The sequence below is a fragment of the Rhinoderma darwinii genome, chromosome 9 (assembly GCF_050947455.1).
Source record: "Rhinoderma darwinii isolate aRhiDar2 chromosome 9, aRhiDar2.hap1, whole genome shotgun sequence".
NCBI lineage: Eukaryota > Metazoa > Chordata > Amphibia > Anura > Rhinodermatidae > Rhinoderma > Rhinoderma darwinii.
This window is the reverse complement of record NC_134695.1, coordinates 46,297,640-46,321,487: the sequence shown is the minus strand read 5'-3', so window position 1 is coordinate 46,321,487 and position 23,848 is coordinate 46,297,640. Positions and strand designations below refer to the sequence as shown.

The window sequence follows — 23,848 nt, the reverse complement described above, 5'->3', positions numbered from 1 at the left end:
GCTAAAATATTGTAGGATTCAGAATTGTAACCGTCTTCTACCAGTACATACGTATAAGATACAAAACATTTATGCATATACAAGATCCATCCATTGTAACTGATCCATCCATTGTACTGAGTAATAGGAATACAAACTATTGTAAATCATAAAATTCATGCTGGGTTAATTTTTGTGCAGTCCTGTTCACTCCTACACACCAATTAAAATGAAATTATATAGAAAAATAAGCCAACATAATTACATCTATACACAGAAGAGGCATATGGATGCCAATGACAAATATTATGACTCCTATATCAGAAATAAAAGACTTGGGTTCTAAGAAATAAGAATGGCGCTGCATGAATCGCTATTTTTTTCCGTCTACACAACAGACACCATGCCGGAATCCGGAGGACCCCATTGTAAGTCAATGTGGTTCGTCAGGGGCGGTGGGATCCGTCGTACGACTGTAAAACGTTGCAGCTTTCGTTATGAACAGAAGCATGTCACAATATTTTAAAAATGTTCGGGTCATACAGAAACTTCTGGTCTGTCGTGGTTACTTAAATAAATTGTAAAACTGTGAGGGCTTCACCATGTTTGCCCTTTTTTGTTGGCTCCTAATAATTCTTGCCCCCATAACAGCTAATTATATATTACCGTACACTCATGAGATTTTCACATACTAATTACATGACCGTAACGGCTACTTCATTGACACAAATCATGAGTCTTGTGCTCGGTGTAAAAACGCTGCACAATAGTGAGGATTTTAAAAAGACAAGGCCCAACTCATGTCCAAAAGGCAAGATGGCAAGTTTCTTCTGGTTCCTGCTCCCACAAATAAAATAAAACATGTGAACCCCTGTTGATACTGTAAACGTAACACTTTCTCGTTAGATAATAACGTCCTACAATCTGCGGAAGAAATGAGACACAAATATTTACATACTTTAGAGATTTATAGCAATTTCCTTCTTTCACTTAAATATAGTACGATGATGAAGAGTCCTTTTTTCTACGAATTCTGCCCCCAATTCTAGTTCTAATACAGAAATGCACAGTTGCAGTGAATGAGTTAAAAGGAACCCTTTGCCATTCTATTCTCCAAGTGTCTTCTTTTATCTGCAAGGAAAAGCGCCTGTTCCTACGCAAACATTCCTTGATTTATAATGTCAGTGGCAGGCTGCGGAGAGATGGATCTCTTTTCATCTGCTGCGCTGGTGGAGAGGTGTTATGACACCTGAAGGAAACAGTTTAAAGACAAAAACACATATATACACACACACACAAACCTCCCACATTTCACCGTGTACATCACCTTATCAGCATGTCCCTTAAACGCCATGAAAGCGCAATCACGTGTAGAAATAATTATATGAAACGAGAGAGGAACGGATAAAACAGATTCCTCTCATGGACATTGTCTATATTACTATACATGTTAATGGAAAACATTCTTTTGGGTATCTGGATATGATATAATTCTCTAACTTTATCCAATGTTGGAACACATTAACTATAAAGTGGGTAAAAAAAAAACCACAACATTTTGACTGGGGTTCTTAAGAAGCCTGGTCCATAGTTATAAGACCCCTGAGAGGGTAGATAATCCGGGCCCCAAGAAAATCTACTACTGTCTGAGAACACACCACCAAGCTTTTTTTTAATATAGAGCTGCAGCTTATTTGTGGTTTTCACCAAGTAAAGTCATACAAAACTCTGTCTTGAGTGTGTGTGTGTGTGTGTGTGTGTGTGTGTGTGTGTGTGTGTGTGTGTGAGTGAGTGAGTGAGTGTGAGAGAGAGAGAGACATAGCTGCCCCTATGTGCTCCTACACAGTAAAAATTCTCTTGTGCACCTCACATAGTAATAATGCCCCCTTTGTGACCCACAGTAATAGTGACCTTCTTTATGCCCCCGTAAAACAAAAATCTTGAGCCCTAGTAATAACCTCCCTTTGTGCCCCAAAAGTAATAAGCTCCCCTTGTGCCGCCACAAGGTAATAGTGCCTCCCTTTGAACCGCACAAGGTAATAGTGCTGCCCTTTGAGCCCCCATAAGGTAATAGTGCCCTCCTTTGAGTCCCCACAAGGTAATTGTGCCCTCCTTTGAGCCCCCACAAGGTAATAGTGCCCTTCTTTGAGCCCCCACAAGGTAATAGTGCCCTTCTTTGAGCCCCCACAAGGTAATAGTGCCCTCCTTGTACAGTTGGATGACTGTACTTCTTTAATGAGCTCCTTCCTCACACAGCGTGGCTCGTCAGAACACCAGAGGAACCAAAGGGGAGGAGGAGATAGGGGAGGATAATTCAAGATACACACACTACCGCACGCCATGCTGTGTGAGAAAGGAGCTCATCAAAGAAGAAAAGTCAGCTTTAGCCTGGCGAGGGGGGGGGGGCCAGGGAACCCCTCTGGCTTAGGGGCCTGGTCACAACTACGACCGATGCTATCCCTATAGTTACACCACGTTGATGGGCCCCATCATGTAAGTGGACCCAGGAGGCTGTCCTCCTTGATCAAAAAAAAACACCTCTAAGTGGGGACCCTAAAACACAGATATTCACTAATCTAACCTAATTCCAACCCAAAATACAGGACAAAATAAACTGTTTAAAATGTTTCAGATATTTCTATCAATAAATTAGAAATAGTACATCCTGAAGGGCGCACAATACCACCACCTGAGAATTTTATCATCAGGTATCTTTCAACTCGGTCGGTCCCTCAGACATTCCAGTGGTGTGCACACCAAGTTAGAAATGAAACCACTTTGCAAGAATACAGGTCTTTGTACATTTCCCCCAGGGCCAGCAAACATGGGTGGAAATTGTGCTCTGAAGTTGGAGAGTTTGTGAAAAATTGGAGAGGTGGCAAGGAGCGAGACCATCACTTTACCAATCCTCTGGGCTCCGTGCCTCAGACTCCCATCTTATTACATACACATTAAGGACAGCGAGACATCTGCTCTCCGCACATTTGGCTTTATTTCGATTTCTTCCTTTCCAAATACAAATCATTTCCCAAACATCTGACAGTGAAAATTACAGGAGGATAGCAGAATAAAAAGACCTATCTGTCCTAGGTTTAGAAAAAAAATACATATATACATTTTTCACGCAAGAGATAAAGAAGGGACAAAACAATAGGAATGTGACAGTGGCAATAGATCAGAGTAATGGGACTGCAAAGAGATTTTTATTTATTTCTGTATGTTTAACGGGATGCCTTAGGCAAGAGACACAATGGAGAGATAGAGGAGAGAAAGAAGCTTTGGGAAATGCAGTTTTTTTGGGGCTTAGAGGAAGATGACTTTGCCAATTAAATCTTGACCCCCAATTCAACACACTTGGGTCTGCCGGCATGTTCAAGTGATAGGGGTGGAGGCATGTATTAGCTTTTGAACTATTCTCAGTGATTAAACAGCCTCCACAGATAGAAGAGTTGTATCTGCTCGTTTTATAGATGGGGCTCCAAGGCAAGCAATAGAGAGCTAGGAAGAATCGATGAGTGCTCTGAGCAAGGACATACTTGCTATAGGGGAGAGGGAGTAAGAAATGACCAATATAACATGCCTATTGCCAACTCTGTTATAAATGAAGGCAGTTTGTAGATAGCAACAAAAGTACGATAAATGTTGGTCAAATACAGATCACCAGGCCACTAGAGGAAGGATGTCTGGATAAAGAATTCGATAAAGAAACGCAATCCAGCAGTATGTTTTAGCCACTGTCATTATATTAAAAATGGTCTGCACACAGGAAAACCCATGACCTACACGTGCCAAGGAGGGTTTCTTCAAGAGGATCGGTCACCTTTCCGGACATGTCTATTTTAGTAAATACTTGTATTCCTCATAATCCCAAAATGCTAATGCCTCTTTTTTTTTTTACAACTCTGCATTGTGCCTTTGCTCTGTTATTCCTCCTAGATTTATATGAATCATTTGACAACTAGGTGTACCATTCCCCTTGTCAATGGGGCATGCCCCTACACAGTCTGACACTGTCTGCAATGATTGTATAGTGTCAGATGGTGTACATATTGACAAGGGGAAGGATAACACACAGTAGTTAATTTATTCATACATTTCCAGGAGGAATAAAAGAGGAATTACAACTATGAGTTTGAAGAAAAAATGCCCCATTATTGCTATTTTAGGGGGAATACTAAAACATATGTCAGCCAACATCACAAGCAGATACCTACTTAATAAACCAGTCCATAGGTAACACTTAAGAATGCTATGGCTGTGATTTTAAAAAATATCTTGAAGCTTGTCAAACGTCTAAATCTCATACTACTTGTTTTTAATGTGGCTGATATCTATTGTATTCTGATTTTACTAATATGTCCATAATACCACTTATTTAGGTCACTGGGTTTATTCTGAGAGAAATCATGGCATGGTATAAGACCAAATTCATCTTATCTATATATGCAGGGCCGGCCTTAGGGGTGTGCGACCTGTGCCATTGCATAGGGTGCATAGCTCCAGCAGGTGGAAGGGGGCACTACGCTGGCTTCCTTCCCCTGCTTGTGTTTCAGAAGCGCCCGGGCCCGGCAGCTGCCTTTCCGCCCGGACACTTCTTCTCTCAGTGGCAGCCATAGCGGCGACGCCGGGCATGAGGGCGCCCGTGCTGCCCGTCGGGGCCGTTGTGGCTGCTACAGTGGTAGCGACTCCACATTCAGTAGTATTTGCGTCCTTAGGACGCAATTACTATTGAACACTATAGCTGAACAGGGATGTATCCCCCTGCTCTGCTATCTACTAGCGCCACTGTAGCTCCCTGAAGGAGCGGAATCCCTGTGTGGCCGGGGATTCCGCTCCTGGACGGAGCGCTTGATCTCTTTGTCCATATATGGACAGTGACAACTCTTGTAGCGGAATCCCCGTCCACAGCGTTGCCGACGCTGTGACTGGGGACTCCACTACAGGAGAAGCCCCTGGCGTAACTGTCCATAAATGGATAGAGACGTCAGCGGCTTCTCCTGGAGTGGAATCCACGATGCTGTGACCGGGGATTCCACTCTAGGAGAAGCCCCTGACGTCACTGTCCATCAGGATAAAGAACTGAAAAGTTCAAAACGCGTAGGTGTTCTCTCCCCGGGATTTTTAACTTCTTGTTTTAAATTTGACTTAAATAAACAATTTTGTATTTTTTCATATCATATCGTGTGCTGGACCTCTTTGTTCGCTGGATTTATACTTACTCCCGACGTAGCTCTCTTGCCCGTGCACCGATCAAACATGGAATGTGGCGTCCTTACTTCAAATGAGTGGTGATCGGACCAATTTCTTTTGTATATTTTCTACTTGCTGTTGTATACATGTACTTAGCTTGGTTCTAGTGCTGTATTTATGTACTGGGCTTGGTTCTGGTGTTGTATTTATGTAGTGAGCTTTGTTCTAGTGATGTATATATGTACTAAGCTTTGTTCTGGAACTGTATATATGTACTGTGCTTTGTTCTGGTGCTGAATATATGTATGGAGCTTGGTTCTGGTGTTGTATATTTGTACAGAGCTTTGTTCTGGTGCTGTATAGATTTACTGTGCTTGGTTCTGCTGTTGTATATACATACTGAGCTTGGTTCTGCTGCTGTATTTATGCACTGAGCTTGGTACTGGTGCTGTATTTATGTACTGAGCTTGGTTCTGATTCTGTATGTATGTACTGAGCTTTGTTCTGGTGTTGTATATATATATGTATGAGCTTGGTTTTGATCCTGTATTTATGTACTGAGCTTTGGTCCGGTGCTGTATGTACGTATTAAGCTTTGTTCTGGTGCTGTATTTATGTACTGAGCTTGGTCCTGGCATCGTATATATGTACTGAGCTTTGTTCTGGTGCTGTATTTATGTACTGAGCTTGGTTCTGGTGTTGTATATATGTACTGAGCTTGGTTCTGGTGTTATATATATATGTACTGAGCTTCGTTATGGTGCTGTATTTATGTACTGAGCTTGGTTCTGGTGCTGTATTTATGTATTGAGCTTTGTTCTGGTGATGTATTAAGGGTACCAAGGGGCCCATGGTACCCTTAATCCGCTCCTGATCTACATCATTGTCTCTCCCCTGAGGTATATTTCCCGCCAAAATAGAGGGTAGCTTAGTGACAACTGTCATTGGGCCAGATGTGAACCAATGTCACCTTTGTTGTAGGGGAAGGATTTCCTCTGAGCATGGAGACAGTGGTTTATTGGTCAAGAAACAAACAGCTGGCAGGGTGGATTGGCTTTATAAAGAGTAGTGCGTGGAAATCTTGGTCCGGGGACCTAGCTCTTAAACCTCCACCAATGTAACCTTCCGACATCGCTAAATTCTGAAATGAGAAAATCCTTTAAAGCTATTTTATATTATTCATGCACAGTAATACACAACCATTAAAGTAATGACTTGCTCTTTAAAATGTCAGCATTGTGATCATGAAGACTCCATAGAGATAGGCACATATGTTGTATCATTGAGAGACATCCACATCACTCCTGTGTGGTTTGTAGCACCAGGCTGCCTGTACAAGGCTTCCAAGTATCTTATCAGAACAAATATGATTATCTCAATCTCCTTTCTGTTAATGTCCCAGAGAGAAGATTAACAGGCACGCTAATTGAGGTTTTGGGGCTAATCTACTTAAAGTCTACCAATGTCACCGACTCAGACGGGATTGACAGTCGTATAACCCCTCCTGTCGGAGGTGCCAGCAGCACATTGCAGTCAATTAACGGCTACACCTTGACTCCTAATTTTGTGCACTGGGATGTGTAGTCTTCATGGAGTATTAGACGGTCTGCAATATGGATCAGTGGTTCCAGCGAATATTTGTCTATGTTAATATTCATGCAGTTTAATGAAGGGGGGGGGCATTAACTTTTTGGCTGCCACAGGTGTTCCATAGTCTCTACTCAATGGGGTTTTCCAGAAAGGACAAAGTGACACTTAAAACAATGATGGTAGATGCGCTGCTGTGCAATGCTCTGCAAGTCATGCATCCAACCTGGGAATGATTTTATCTGCTTATTCATCAATGTTGCTCATTGCAATGAGTCACAAAGTGTTATTGTTTGTGTTCTCTGATCTATACATGCCCATTATACAAGTGATTGCTGGTGATAGCTTCCAGCACCCGACATGCAACTTGGTTGTGTAGTCACATTGATTCGTGTTCATGGTTAGAAGTACAAACTTATCTACAAATCATGCCTCCTTTCTGAGTGGGTGCGGGAACCAGGATGCCAAGGTCTATTCGCTTAACGTCCAATTGCCTTTCATTGGAATTTTCGACAGAAACCAAATGATGACATAAGATGATGTATGAATATTTTCCGTTTTTCGTTCTGGTTTCCATCCCAAAAAAATATGTCTCTTGACCTTTGTGGCTATTAAGGATATTTGGTGTACGCAAGCAGCACTAGACCCTTGTCCACTCTGATTGACCTTTTCTCTGTCTGCGGAAAATAATCTGCATAAGTTACACGGCAGCTTCTCTCTCCTCCACACTCTCTACGTGATGTCTCATATTCCCTCTTTTATGCAGGTATAGTTTGTAAACAGTATTATGTAAATTGTTGCTGTTACAGTAAAAAAAAACAAAAAAAGGACGTCTTTTGGAATACCAAATAATGGCTGTATATATTAGCGGAGTGAAGAAAAAATATGTTTGCGACAGCTACATATTCTTAAAAGTACACTAAACCTAGATATAAATAATAGACACAAACTTGCCCGCAGTTTTCAGGATTTTCTGCATGCTTCTTGTAGAAATTTTGCAGAAAACAGAGGTGTTAAGTTCCTTATGAACCCTGCCATTTTTATCTAGCAGATGGCTGAAGGGGTGGGGTGTAATGTGTCTGGACTTCTATATCAGGAGGAGGGGAGAAAGGGTCCTGCTGCTTTCAGTTGCCTTACAGCCAGACAAAGGTCTTGACTGAGTAGTGGAACTAGGATGCTGATCTCCTAGGCAGGACTGGCCTTAGGATAGATAGCACCCTGTGCAAAGTTATCTTTCGGCGCCCCACCCCATCATAAAAAATGCCAATAAAAAAAAAAGTATAATGCCCCTTTTAGCTCCCCTCACACTGTCTAATGCCTCCTTTACGGCCCCTACACAGTATAATGGCCATTATTCCCTATCTATACAGTATAATGCCCCCTTAGTGGCCCCCACAAAGTACAATGCCCCCTTAGTGGCCCCCACACAGTATAGTGCCACAAAAACACAGTATAATATCCCCTATGTGTCCCCACACAGTATAATGCCACAGGAGCAAACTACTAGTAACCAGCAGGCAAGCACAAGAAATTTCAAAATCCCCCACAACGCTAAGGCTGGGTTCCCACGGATCAGATATGCTCTGTAAAACTCTGCAGCGTATCCGTCCAAGAACCTGCAGGGAATTGTGGCCAGAAATCTTCACCAAGCTGTGGTGCAGATTTTCGTGCAGTTTTTTGTGCAGAATCCCCACTGCAGCACTGATATCTCCAGAACGGTATATAAGGCTATACAGGTAATTCAATGTGCCCCAGGGTCTGTGCAGCAGCGCCTATATCATGGGGCACTCAGCTGCACATGTATGGGGTAGTGAAAGGTTCTCTTTAAATGGGCACTGTCATTTCAACAAACTTTGCATAAATGGATAGTACAGGCGATTATAAGAAACATTATAATATATCTAATCAGAGTAACAAGCCTCTTTCTACTCCTCTCTGGCTGTTTTCCTGCTTCCCCTCCCTCTGTTAAACTGACTTTCACTCTGAAAATTCAGCTATATCCCTCTCCAGTCGGAATGCAGATCACATGTATCAGATTACACATGTTTATTGAAGCCTATGGAGAGGGGAGGGGGCAGAGTGAGCAGGAAGTGCAGATCAGAGCAGAACCACAGGCATAGAAACTTTCTATCACAACCAAAGAACTTACATCAGTACAGGTCAGTACGTCTCTATATATGTCCTGCATGATCCTGGGGTTGTATCTGAGTGAGAGAAAAGGTTATGGAGCGGGTTCTATTATTCTTAATGTGTATAGTGTATGGCTGCCAGTCTCCACCCTCAGCTCAGAGAGAAATGCAAACTACAGATATAACATGCAAAGGGGAAAACTGCTAAAAATGACAAAATCAAAGTCATATAATGGCCAGAAATAGTGCTGCTTCTCCTGTACACACACATAGTAGCTTATCATGAAAAGTCAAATGAAACGGCAGGCACTCTTTAAAAGTGGTTTTACACATATTTTGTGGCGTTTTTCTTGGAGTTTATACTGCGTTTTTTCATGCAGTTTTAAGTACGGCCAGATCTTACATGAAAGTTTATAGTAAAATCTCGAATGCACCGCACACAACTGCATTTTGTTTTGTGGTGTTTTTGAGGCAATTTTTTTTCCATACGCAGAATGCTCTGGGTATGGCTGTTTTTTTCATGTGTTTTTACCATAGGCTTCTCTATAGGACCTCAAAAACACCATAAAAAAGCATGTACAAAAGTAACACCAAATGAAAAATGCCACAAAAACACCACTAAAAATGCCATAAAAAACGTATGTTACATTTGAAAACGGCTAGCGTTTTTGAAGCATTTTTTTTGGTACTGTTCAATTTCTAGAAACATTCTGTGTGTGAAGAAGGACTTACTCTACCGTAGGAAATAATCAAGAGATGCATGTGGCAATCACATCTCAGTTCAGTCATACATAGTTGCATAGTACGGCTGAAAAAAGACACATGTCCATCAAGTTCAACCAAGGGATGGGAAAAGGGAAGGGAAAAATTTCTACACATAGGAGCCAATACTTTTTTGTTATAGGAAATTATCTAACCCTTTTTTAAAGCCATCTCCTGTCCCTGCTGTGACCAGCTCCTGCGGTAGGCTATTCCATAGATTCACAGTTCTCACAGTAAAGAAGTCTTGTCGACTCTGCAGGTTGAACCTTTTTTTCTCCAGACGCAGGTAGTGCCCCCTGGTTTTTTGAGGGGGTTTTACATGGGACAGGCTTTCACCATATTTTTTGTATGTGCCATTAATATATTTATATAAGTTAATCATGTCCCCACTTAGTCGTCTTTTTTCAAGGCTAAATAGGTTTAATTCTTTTAATCTTTCCTCGTAACTTAGATTCTCCATGCCCCTTATTAGCTTCGTTGCTCTTCTTTGTATTTTTTACAATTCCAGGGCATCCTTTCTATGAACTGGAGCCAGAACTGAACTGCATATTCTAGATGAGGCCTCACTAATGCTTTGTAAAGTGGTAATATTATATCCCTGTCCCGTGAGTCCATGCCTCTTTTAATACACGACAATATCTTGCTGGCCTTAGAAGCAGCTGATTGACATTGCATGCTGTTATTTAGTTTATGTTCTACAAGTACACCCAGATCCTTCTCAACAAGTGACTCCCCCAGTGTAGCTCCCCCTAGGACGTATGATGCATGCAGGTTGTTGGTGCTCAGATGCATAACTTTACATTTATCTACATTAAACCACATTTGCCAATTTGATGCCCAAACACTTTGTCCAAATCAGCTTTCAATTTACGAACATCTTCTATAGACTGAACAATACTACATAGCTTAGTACAATCATGCTTTTATTTTCAACAGATAAAATTAATTGACATTTACATGTGATTTTATTGCTATGATAACAATTAGATTGTATTTTTAATATTTAATGACAGAGAAGATCTGCTGTGTACTGGTATTTGGGGAAGTCGTGGTAGGCATTGTACAGTTAGAGAACCACATATGGTGGAGACTGGAGTGTGACACTGTTCTAATAAATTTTCAGATCCAGAAAAAAATATATAGAGATCATTAAGCGATTTTCCTCATAGAATGTGAAATAAATAATTACACCCAGGATAATTCCATACTGCACAATTACTATACTTTACATTTTCATCACACCAGGCCCTATGGGTAATGTATTAATTCAGCTTTTATGTGTCACCATATCATGCTCTACTTGTGGACCTTCAGCCCATTACTCCAAGTACAAGAACATGGACAGCCCTGTTCTACTGCTGCTAATAAATTCTGTAAGAACATTTCTCCTCAAAATCTCAGCATCTATCCTGATTCAATGCCTGCTATTTCTTCCCCTCAGCGAGACGTCTTACTGTGAAGTATATCCATGAATTCTTTTTAGGTAGAACCATCTGAAGAAATAAGCAACATTCTATGGAAAAAATACTAGATTACTTTGCATAGTCATATTCACATTTAAACACAGCCATGGCTATTGTAAAGGGAAACTTATATTCAATTTTATGATTTCCTAGACTTCACTCCTCACTCAGCGGCCATATATACTGCTGAGTCAGAGCCTTTAGATCTCACTTCTCTTCCCATTACATTCTATGCGGGATTTCTTTAGCCAGAACACATAATAGAGGATAGCGATCAAAAGAATCCTCACATGCAAATACGGAAGAATTAACATCTGAACAAAGAAATATACACATTTTTGATGTGACCCAGCAGTTTTGGCAGTCTATCGGCTTCTGCTGTCTCTTTCCTTGGGATCAGTTTGAGATGTCACATTAGGATAGGTTAATCCAAACATTAAAGGCAAGAGATGTAGAAAGTACTCTCAACAGAACTGTCAAATAATATTATTAATTGAGTTTCTTCTCGTATTATAGATCTCAGTGTGGGAAACATAAAGCTTCACTTAAATCTCTATCTGCCATTTCTAGACTAACATTGGCTATAGATTTAGAAGTAAAATCTTGTATCTTTGTAATATATCTTTATTAACTTTTCTGCTGTTTTCACTTTTCAGCTCAGTGCAATAAAGAAAGACATATGTTGCTACCTGGAAACTGTCAACAATCAGGCTAGTTGCTGCTGACAGATCCTAGTATGGCTCTATTTTTATTCTAATGATCGCTTGAATACCTTAAAGGGGTATTTCCATCTAAGACATTTATGGCATATCCACAGGATATGCCATACATTTTGATAGGTGAGGTCCCAGTAGTGGTAAGGTCTAAAGCAGCGGCATGTTAACACATGTTATTGGTGCCATGATTTTGCAGTAGCTATTTTCAATTAACAGTTCTAGGAAAATATTCCCACAACTGCTTTTATGGAAAAATTAATTATAGAACTTCATGTAAATCCACGATGAAGGGCATGTCCTGGAAACTATCCTGTTCGATACAACAGCACATCTGGCTGATGCCCTAGCCCTAAAACATCATAAATGGTACATGTGAAAGTACCCTAATAGACCCGGCAGCTCAAACCATTAACACCTGACCATTTAAATAGTCTTATTATCATGGGAGCACCTAATACTTGCACTGGGTATAGAAGTGTTAACTGGTAGGGCTATAGGGTATATGAAGGTTTATGGAGCCATTCACATCCAGAGGCAATTCTATAATTTAAAACTGCAAACGGGAAGTGGTGCACCGTCTATGCAGAGGAAATGTAATGTATTATACAGTTGCACCAAGTGCGCCAGTTTATAACTAATTCATTAGTCCTAACTAATTCATTAATCATATATACATATATGATTAATGAATTAGTTAGTATGTATATACATACATACATACACAGTTGAGTCACATTATTATGACCACCTCCTACATTCGACGTCGGCAGCGCGTAGCCCATGAAAGAAGTGATGTGTCATGGGCTGGCTTGGTGGGTATATAAGGGGTGCGATAGGCTGTCTGAACACATATTACTCTTTGTTGCCATTGGTTAAAGGGGCGATTTATCAGATTTGCAAAAAGAGATCATTATTGGCTTTTGGGCCAAGGGTATCTGTATTTTTCAAACAGCGCAGTTTGTGAACTGTTCGCATGCTGCTTTGGTGAAAGTGTATCGTAAGTGGACAAATGGCACCATTGGGAATAACCGATGTGGAAACGGTGGAGCACCACATGGCACTGATGTGAGAGGTGAACGTCGGCTACGAAGGTGAGCGAGGGCTGAATGACACGCTACAGTGGAGCAGCTCACCGTGAAAATCAACCAAGTGGCTTCCAGACGTGTGTCTAAAACAACGGTTCAGCGAACTGTACATCGTATGGGGCTCTGAAGCTACGGATAGTCGCTGCTCCTATGCTAACAAAGGTGCATCGGGAAAAAAGGGCTTCAATTTGCACAGCAGTATCCGGATTGGACCACCGATGATTCGCAAAGTGTTGCCTTCTCCGATGAGTCACGTTTCTGCTTCATCGAACGGATGTACGTTGGCGTGTCAGGCGAGAAACATCAGAGAACAAACACCCTGCAACCATTGCTGAAGAACACAAGCTGGTGGCGACAGCGTTATGGTCTGGGGAATTTTTTCATGGCATTCCCTGGGCCCATTTATCTATGTGAAAGCCATTCTGAACTGATTTGGGTATGAATCCATCATTACAGATCACGTCCACCCATACATGAAGTTTGTTTTCCCTGGGGCAGATGGAATCGTCCAGCAAGACAATGCGACATGTCACACGGCTATAAATGTCCGACAGTGGTTGGAAGAGCACGACCAAGACTTCCAGGTACTTCCCTGGCCCCCTAATTTGCCAGACTTGAACCCAATTGAGCATTTCTGGGACCACCTCGATCTCCTTGTTCGCTCTATGGATCCTCCCCCGCGCACCCTCCAGCAAATGTGGGACAAACTGCAGCCAGCGTGGCTCCAGATACTTGAGACAACCTACCAGAATCTTATCGAGTTACTCCCAGCCTGTCTAGCTGCTGTCCATGCTGCACACGGTGGTTACTCTGGATATTAGCTGGTGGTCATAATAATGTGTCTCGACTGTGTATATGTATGTATATATATATATATATATATATATATATATATATATATATAGGTGGCTAGATACAGTTTCTTTGATTTTGGATGTCACTCCCATCTTGCCTCAGGGTGGAGTGCACACATAATGTATGTTCTTGACACAGAGATGTGCTTTGTCATGTGTTCACGGTCTCCCCTTGCGGATTAAAGCTGTTTGTATGACCTGCCAAGAGCAGATGAGAGGTGACAACTGTTTGAAGTACATTTCTAGCTCAGAAAAGTGGTTGTCACTTCAAACCAATATACTGACAAACTCAGGTGAAAACCTTTTTCTACATCAACACTTACTCTGAAAAAGAATGAAAGTGCATATATGAATGGAGTTTCTCTTAAAAAGAAGGACAATCCACCTTCAAAGTATCTTCCGGTGTGCCCCAGTGATATTGGTGGGGGTTCTCCATGGAGGATTTACAATATATATAATTTTATTTTTTATTTCATTACATTCTACACTATATTAATATGAACTAATGTTCACTCTATAATCGCTGCAATTTTTTCCAGTTAGTTGCACAATTCTGAACTGATGTCATTGATGTATCTAAGGAAATGATTTACTAGCATGTTGATAAACCATTCAACAGATATCTGACACTTTAGTTGATTGAAAACACTTTCTCAAGCATATAACTATGAAATTATTGCAAATTTACTTGATCAAATCTGACAAAAAATTGTTCTGTGTATAGTCAGCTCTATAGGGAGTACAGTATTCTTTGGCATCTGTTCTAGACTGTCACATCAATATAATATCCTGGAAGCTGGCTGCCATTTGTTTGGACTGTTTATTATTATCTGGCAGCTTCTAAGTAGCTGCTCTCACTAAACTGATAACTATAAGCAAGACTAAAAAATCCAAAAGAATAAAAATACAAAAACAAAAAAAAACCTATTAGAGCATATAGATGTAACACTCTATAAGCCAGAGAAGAGTGCCCCTAATGAAGAGCGGCTCACATTCGGTTGGGCCCGGCCTGATCATGTATTACATGGCCAGTATGTAATACTCCATTTCCCCTGCAGAGGTCACTGAAATGGCCAGACACATCTTCCCTGACGATAACAGATCACTGGAGGTTTCTAAAGCCCCAATCCACAGTGATCAGCAGATCACAGGGCCAGCTTCAAACTGAATAGGAGGTGTCATGTTAATACAACCTATTTAAGAATGTAACATAAAAAAAATGCATGTATTACCTGAAATGTACTGTGCAAACAGCATTCAAATCAATAGGTATTGCTCAAGAAAAAAAATAAATAGGTTAATTGTATCAAATGAAATTATTAATGTACAAAAGGGATCAAAATACAATTTAACAGAATAATGTTACTGCCTGGGACATTTAATCTCGCCCTGGATCAGATGAGAGTCAGAAGTTAATTAACAGCAATAATAGCATATGATACAATACACAAGATAGCAATTTCCTACGTATATACTGTTCTTAATGATCGGATCACAAGATACTTCCAGCAGAGAATACAAAGCTGCTATATAATTTGAAATCGATATTACTGTCAAATAAAATATATATCTGTTAACCAGACTTCAGCTGGAATCACACAAACGCTAGGGGTATGACTCACCCCTAAAGATAACACACTCAGCCCAGCTACTCTATGACACGTGCATGACGATTGGCTGTTAATATTTCATCGCATAATGGATCCCGAACTCCCGACAGCCAGCAGATGGGGCTGTCGCTACTCTGGATATACATTTACGCTGGGGCATATAAATACATACTATATGTGGCAACTACCTTAGAATCACGAAAATCAGCGTCCATGCATTGACTTCCTGGTGAACTTGTGTTGGGCTTAGGTTTTCTGAACAAGATGAGCTGTAGTGTAGTGCAAAGGGGAGAGACAGAGGCAGGGAGGGAAGAACGGTTGGACTTTAATATATTATAATATCTACTAGTAGTGGACTACAGTAAGCATTGTAGATAAGCTGCAGTCACTGATAGTAGTTCTGCCTTCATAAAGAGTACAGTACTCAAACAATCAATTCTACAATATACATTTATACAGAAGTGTCCACCCTTACCTTTTGTGAATTTGGTTAAGGAAATGTGGATGAGGTAATACACGGATGATGGGGCTTATATACAGGGATGATGAGGTAATACACAGGGATGATGGGGGTTACATACAGGGATGATGAGGTAATACACAGGGTTGATGAGGGTTATATACAGGGATGATGGGGGTTATATACAGGGATGATGGGGGTTATATACAGGGATAATGAGGTAATACACGGATAATGAGGTAATACACAGGGATGATGGGGGTTATACACAGGGATGATGGGGGTTACATATAGGTTGTATACAGGTATGATGCAGTTATATCATCCTTGTGTCTAACATCATCATCATCCCTGTATATAACCCCCATCATCCCTGTATATAACCCCCTACCCCTGTGTGATAATTACTAGGAGTGTGTGACAGTGCAGGGAGATGGGTAACTGTAATTAGAGCAGGGAATGACCCTGTGAATATAGAGGGGCATGGCAGTATGCAAATAGCTGAGATGCTGTGGAGGGAGGAAGGGTAATGTAAGCTGTCTCTTCAGATGCAGCAAGGGATCATGGGTATGGTGGGTTACAAGACTGGAAACAGCCAGGACCAGAAGCAAGGGATGTAAACAAACAGAAAGAGCAGCAGTGACGATTGAGATCAAACAGAAACTGGTTAGAAAGTATGTAGGGGGTTTTAGGGAAGGCAAGCCATGGCTGGAGGACACTTTAGAAAATATATTTTTCCTGGCCAACCCCTTTAAACTTACAAGTGAAACATTATGACAAAAAAACAAGGCGAGAATACAAACCTAATGTATACTTGAAAGCTTTATAACTTTACAGGCTGGACATATCACCATTCGGTGCAGGCCTCTAGGTTAGCAAGAGGAAGAAATAGGAAGAGCAGAGAACCACGAGATCTTTACATTGCTGGACTTCAAATATGTACATTTTTTTGAAGTAGGCCAACCCTAGGCAAGGTGAACATGGTAGTCCAGAACACATGCCAGCTAGACCAAGGAATACACAAAGGATTACGTATAAAATGATTTCTTCGTAATGTAATCGTTTATATGAATTACATTTTCTTGATTGCCCCACATTACAACACCTCACCTTCTTGTTGATAGGAGAATCAATCAGGGAAGCTTGCTGATGGTTTCTCTTTGGAAACCATAAGATGTTCGATGTTAGCTTCAAAAACGGCATGTAACAAAATTCTGGTTTAAGGCTCCTCTAAACGACCAAAGGTTGGCCAGATAATGAAAAACTACCCTGGGAAAAACTGAAAGTTTAGTTTTGCCTATATTCATGGGTGATAACTCCAAAAATCCTAGTGCACCCCATTTTCAAGATCAGAAGGAAACATCAGTCTGCTATTACTCCTTTCTGTGAAGTGGTCATTCCAACGCAATCAGTTTGTACAATCCCAGTACAATACAAGCTCCAATTATTTTGGAGGTTGAATGTTTCAGGTGAATTTGCCTGTTAAATTAGAAAATGGGTCCTGATGGCACCCCAGAGTTCATAAAGAACTCCAATATGTCATTGCTGAATGTCTAACTGATTTGTTTAACCAGTCCCTTCTAACAAGTGATGTTCCTAAAGATTGTAGAATGTTGTACCCATCTATAAAATGGGCAGAAGAGAAGAAGCTGGTGACTGCAGACCAGTTAGCTTATCATCTGTAGTTGTAAAAATAATGGAAACTCTCCTAAAAAATATAGAATTGCCTACCTAAACACCAACAACTTTTTAAATCCAAACCAGAATGGCTTTACTGAAGGCAGATCATGTCAAATGAGTCTTACTAATTTCTCTGACATCGTCACAAAAGTGTTGGATGAAGGTGGTGCGATGGGTATTGCCTTTCTGAATTTCAGCAAAGCTTTTTATGCAGTTTCACATAAAGAGCTCATAGACAAGTTATTGAAAATTGGACTTAATCCCTGGATAGATCAGTGGATTACCAGTTGGCTACAAGAAAGATATCAGAGTGTTGTTGTTAATGGTGCGTATTCTGAAGAGAGAAAGGTGGGGTACAACAAAGTTCTGTTCTGGGGCCGATTTTTTTTTAATACGTTTGTAAGTGATATTGGAGATGGTTTGGTAAGGTATGTCTGTTTATCGATGACACAAAAGTGTGTCAGGGTGGATATTCCCGGAGGTATCTGTAACATGAAAAATAATTTAGCTTTACTGGAAAAATGGTCGAAACAATGGAAACTGCTGTTCAATCTTTCCAAACATAACATAATGCACTTGGGAAGAAAGAGTCCTCTGTCTGAGTATCGTATTGGCAGTTCTGTGTTAGGACCTCAGAAGACAAGGATTTAGGTGGAAGGATTTCTGACAGCTTTGTATGACCATGGACTAGTGGAGGCTAGCAGAATGCTTGGCTGCATAGATAGGTATCACCAGTAGAAAGAGTGAGATTTTTAACCCGCTGTATAGAGCGCTAGTGAGACTACATTTAAAATACTGTTTAGTTCCAGACACCTCACCTACAAAAAGACATTGATATAATAGAACTGGTCCAAAAATGGGTTGCAAAAATGTTGATTTTTTTTTTTACAGTGGATACTTAAAGAACTTTATTTTTGATAGCCTTGAGAAAAGTGGGGGGGGGGAATCTCTGAATATGTTAAAGGTTGTTAGTAAGAGAGTGAATACAAGAACAAGGGGGCACAATCTAAAATTAGTTGGGTGCAAGATCAGAAGTAATGTCAGAAAATATTTTTCGCTGAAAGAATAGTAGATGCTAGGAAAAAACTTTCAGCCGATAAGGTTGGAAAACCAACAGTAAGTGAATGTAAACATAGTTGGGATAAACATATCTATCCAAAGATAAAAATATAAAAGAAATAATATAAAGACAGACTAGATGGCCCATGTAGTATAAAAAAATGACTCACTCATCTGGAGGTAGTATTGTCTTTCACAGCTTAAAGGGGTTTCCCATGAGGGACATTTATGACATCTCCACAGGTTATGTCATAAATGAGAGATAGATGCGGGTCCCACCTCTGGGACCCACACCTATCTCTAGCACGGGGCCCCCTAAACCCCGTTCTACATTTTTCTGCTCTCGCTGCCTCCCGGTCACTTCCTGGTTATATGGGCAGGAGTTCCGAAAACAGTGCAGCTCGCTAAGCTATGCTGTTTCCGTAAGTCCCATAGTAGTGAATGGCACTTATGGAAGCAGCATAGCATGCTAGCTATGCTGTTTCCGTAACTACCATTCAGTTCTATGGGATTTATGGAAACAGAGTAGCTCAGCAACACAGTTTCCGAATTCATGGTTGGAATTCACCTGCTTCTGCCGCAACACAGAGCGGCAGAACGGGGTTTAGGGGGCCCCGTTCTAGAGATAGGTTTGGGTCCCAGAGGTGGAACCCGCATCTGACATTTATGACATACCCTGTGGATATGTCATAAATGTCTCTAATGAGAAAACCCCTTTGGTTGGTAAAGCTTTACATAACCTGATTCCGCCAGCTATATGTCGCACTGTGACAGATACAGGTTCAATGTCAATCTTTTTGTCATATATAACAGCTTCTTCAGCAGATAGTGTATATACTATATATTTATACATACAAATCAGTCAAGAGGACAGGTTATGTACGAATTGAGTTGGAGATGATGTAGAAGGTGTTCATAAGAACAGCTACATGAACAAATAACATGAATAGATGCAAATATATTGGCACAACAGTCCTAAATGTGACAACCTGGTGGCGAGGTCACAAACAAGGTGTACGGAGATGGACAGATCAGAGCTGTGCTCTAAATACTGGGATATAGGAGATAGGATGACTTATTGGGCACATTAGGTACAAACAAGAATCATTACCTGGAGCATTTACTGCATTATACAGATAGCGGCTCAGTTTACAGCACCTCTTGTTACATATGTTTAGACTTATCTCATGGTTTCTATCACAATATGTTTATGGATCAAATGATGCACCAATCAGGATAGACATAAAAATAAATGACAGGTTATATAAAGGAAAAGACATGCACTATTCTTGATAGATTCAATTTAACATTCGTCGGCTTTAAAACCCAGCATTAAAACCCTGACAGCTCTTATCACGCTTGTGCCAATCCATCTTGTATATGTATCACAGCCTGGAGAACACATATTACCTGCCTGGTATTGCAACACAAACAGCTTTGGAATTGAAGGGCAGTCATCTCATTTACACCTCAATGTACCATAACATTCAAGGCTACAGCATAGCGGTGAAGGCAGCGGATACACACAGGGAGTTTCGGCTGGGGCAGGATTATCTGACATACACAGGAATACAATAGATGTCAGTGACAGAACCATGCGAACGGAACTGCAAGAATAATATTAGTTGGATACCAGACCCACAGGGTTACGGTGAATGAAAGCATTGACATGCGACAGAGAATTGGATTATACAGTCCATAATTATAGCACTCATGATGTTAGATGCAGAAACCTGACTCCTCTGTCCCTGGGGGATCCCAGTGTAAATTCATATGGAGCAAAATTTAAAAAACTTCAACTCTTAGATTTTTTTTTCTGTTCCAGTACAACATGTTTATAGAGTTTGTCGCAACCAAAAGCCTGGTATGCAGGAAGAGGCTGTCATGGTCTCCTCAGGCCACCAGGCAATGACTATTTACAGATGGGCTTATTGCCCTGGACCATGTGTTGAGACCCTGCATTCACCCTGCCGTCTTCTTATCAGTTTTTAATGAGTTTGTGAGATATTTTATGTCAGGTTTATGGAAAAGAGAAGGTAAATGACCGTTCTGATACTTGGTTAGAAGCAAGAGATGGAATATATCATGCACCAATATCTGTATGGGTTTGTGTATCTTGCTGCACTTCACCCCACCCCCACCCCACTCATCGACTTATTTAAGACAGATGTTCAGTAAACTTGGGAATTGCTAAAGGACCATAGAAACTCTCTTAGAAGTACATCCAGAAAAGCAGATTGAAAACCATTAAGATGACCCAATAAATAAATGAAAGTTGGCAGGGTGTTAGGCATTGCTTACACTTTATATATCTTTAGTTTAGTCTTACAAACAATTTTGGCTACTTTGGTGTTTCAACCTGCAACAAAATAACTTAATTCACATTGTTTGGAGCAAATAAGTAATAGACATTTCAAGCAAAAAACAAGTCAGTCACAAGTAATTGACAAATGACAATATAGCGAACATTGACATTTAAGGAAATGTATGAATCCCCCTGCTCATTTTTCCCCAGGAACTTACCCAAAAGAGGAGGTTGAAGACGAACATGAGATATTTCATACACTGTAGACAGTTCTGTGCCATCCTGCACCTCTTCAGCTCTAGGAGGAAAATGAAGGAGAGATCCAGGTAAAACACCACGTACTTGTTGCCCTTAGGGGATGTGTACTTCGATTTTGTGGCTTTAGGACCGGGGTTAGTGTGAAACCCAAAAAAGGAGCCACCTGCCGATGCCCCAAACTGCCCCCCGTAGAGGCTGCTATAGCGCCGGAAGGCACCACCCTGGGGAAGAGAGTAGTCTTTGCTGTCCAGGGATGGACTGCGCTGGTAAGTAGATTCATCCGTGCTCGACCGTCTCATGGCGCAGGTAGGTGCACAAGTTTAGGGGGCAGAGTAGGGAAGGGATAAAACTGGCAGGTAGAAGGGTTGACCCCTAAACTTATTTGGCAGTATCAATCCATCCAATGGCAAAATTGTCCCATTATCACAATTAGGAGGGTGAAGAGAGCAGAAGCACTTTTTAAAACAGAGTTAGGATTCAGAGTGCCACTCTACCCACCAGTCTTCAGCAAAACTGGCCATGCTAGTAGCTGCCCCAAACAGAGAAAATTCCTAAACCAGTGACTTAGGAATATCCCCTCTGACCTCCACCACATGTCTGCATGCAGGGCAGCTGTGTTATAGGGTGCCTGAAAGGTGCAGGTGGCATGTCCCCCGTGCCCTGCTGCAGCAGGCAGGACTAATCTGCTCTTCTCTTGCACTGTCCTGTCTGATCCTCTCTCGCCTGCACACACAGAGTGATCTTCAGTCACACTGCTCTCATCTCTCAGTGATAATGCTGCACTCTCTCCTTGTATCTCCCCCTCCCTTTTGACATTTTCCTGTCTCTCCCCGTTTTGCATGCACAGAAGCAGTTTCTCTGTGGTCCACTCGGAGAGAGGAGGAGAGAAAGGGAAGAGATTTCTCCTACAGGCTTATTTATGCATGCTCAGCACTCTCACTCTCTCAAGGATTCTTCCCCCTTCTTAACCAATCACAAATTTATCTCGGTCCATCATCACAGTTTCCAGCAAGGGGTGAAAGGAACTGGTGAAGCTTTGCAGCTCAATTCCCCCTGCCCATCAACACCACCACCCCCCTACAACCTTCCCTAGCAATGAACTGGTTAACAAATCAATAAGCAACCCTGCGCAGACAGAACTTGTAACATCCTTTTTTGGCTGTTTTAATACCAGACCTTTCTATGACAACACTGAAATAAACTATATATACTAAAATCTGTGGATGAAGATGGAGACTCTGAGAACTAAGGCTCTAGGATGCGGAATTTAAGAGTTATAATTATAATAATTGCTGGCGACATGAGAGAAAGGAAAGTGAGAAAAAGAGAGAGAAAGAGAATGAGAGAGAAGTGAGAAAGAGAGAAGAGAGCAAATTAGAGAGATGAGAGAGAGAATGAGAGAGATGGGAGAGGAGAGAGAGAAGAGAAGAGAGATACGAGAGCGAGAGAAGAGAGAGGAGAGCGAGAGAAGAGAGAGAGCAAATTAGAGAGCTGAGAGAGAGAATGAGAGAGATGGGAGAGGAGAGAGAGAAGAGAAGAGAGAGAGGAGAGCGAGAGAAGAGAGAGGAGAGCGAGAGAAGAGAGAGGAGAGCGAGAGAAGAGAGGAGAGAGAATAGAAAGAAGAGAGAGAAGAGAAAGAAGAGAGAAGAGAAAGAAGACAGAGAAGGGAGATATGAGAGAGTTGAGAGTATGAGAGAACGAGGGAGAAGAGAGAGAGAATAGAGAGGAAGAGAAAAGAGAGATAAGAAAGAGAGAGGGAAAAGAAAGACGAGAGAAAGTGACACAAGAGAGAAAGAAAAAGAAAGAAAGAAAGAAAGGAGGTAGACCAGAAGACGTAGGTTCCTTCAGTACATGCGCATATCATACTTGAAAGATTGTGCTGTCAAATTACATATTAATTTGGGGAAGCATCACTGGTGGTCTCATGAGAATACATACACAGTGAAAATATAGTTTGCATAGTTACATAGTTAATACTGTTGAAAAAAAAAAGACATATGTCCATCAAGTATAACCAAGGGGTTGAGCACCTAAATGAAACAAAGGGGGAGGGGTACATTTTAGAAATCATAGAACACAATAGATCGAATTTGTAACAACATGTTTCACCGTCCAACTTTCTTTTATAGGAGCTGCTGTGTGACTGTCCCGCAGGAATGTATAGAGTTGCTCAGTCTGTACAAATCAATGTGTCTGCAATGCATCAGTCACCAAAAGATAGACGGCTGCAACCTCCAGCAACCTAAAGCCACAGTGTGCCAGCCACACTTCAGAGAAAGCAAATGTTGCAGAAAGTAGTGCGCCCTTTGCTGTTATGGAACTCATTACACATTTTTTTTTGTTAAGTTCAGGTGTTTCAGCCACACCCATTAAGATCAGGTGCAGAAAACCAACAACACAGCAATGCTATCCCCACAGACAAGCACATGGCACATAAAAATGGGCTATCCTCTGTTACATCACTCTCTAGAAAGTTCAAAGCTGCCCCTGGAAGTGACATCTACACAAGAACTGTGTGTCAGGAGCTTCATGAAATGGGTTTCCATAGTCCAGCAGTTGCAAACAACAGTTTCACTATCTGGCAGCCTGATGGACAAACCTGAGTTTGGCTGATGCCATGAGAAAGCTACAGCATCGTGCCTATTAAAAATTGGTGGACAAGGGGTGATGGTCTGGGGCTGTTTTTCATGGTTTAGGTTCAGCCCCTTATT

The 23,848-nt window shown here is 41.2% G+C and overlaps 1 protein-coding gene across 4 annotated transcripts in view; it reads right to left on the bottom strand.

The window, feature by feature from the left end:
- The window catches only part of TSPAN4 (tetraspanin 4), a 446,081-nt gene that overhangs the window by 151,196 nt on the left and 271,037 nt on the right, over positions 1-23,848 (bottom strand). For 3 of the 4 annotated variants that reach the window (XM_075837604.1, XM_075837605.1, XM_075837606.1), the window contains one exon: positions 21,098-21,177. In XM_075837604.1, coding sequence (XP_075693719.1) covers positions 21,098-21,160 — 63 coding nt within the window. In that variant the 5' untranslated portion in view covers positions 21,161-21,177. Of the gene's footprint in view, positions 1-21,097; positions 22,035-23,848 lie in introns of those variants that run through there. The other variant, XM_075837602.1, reaches the window with a different exon arrangement.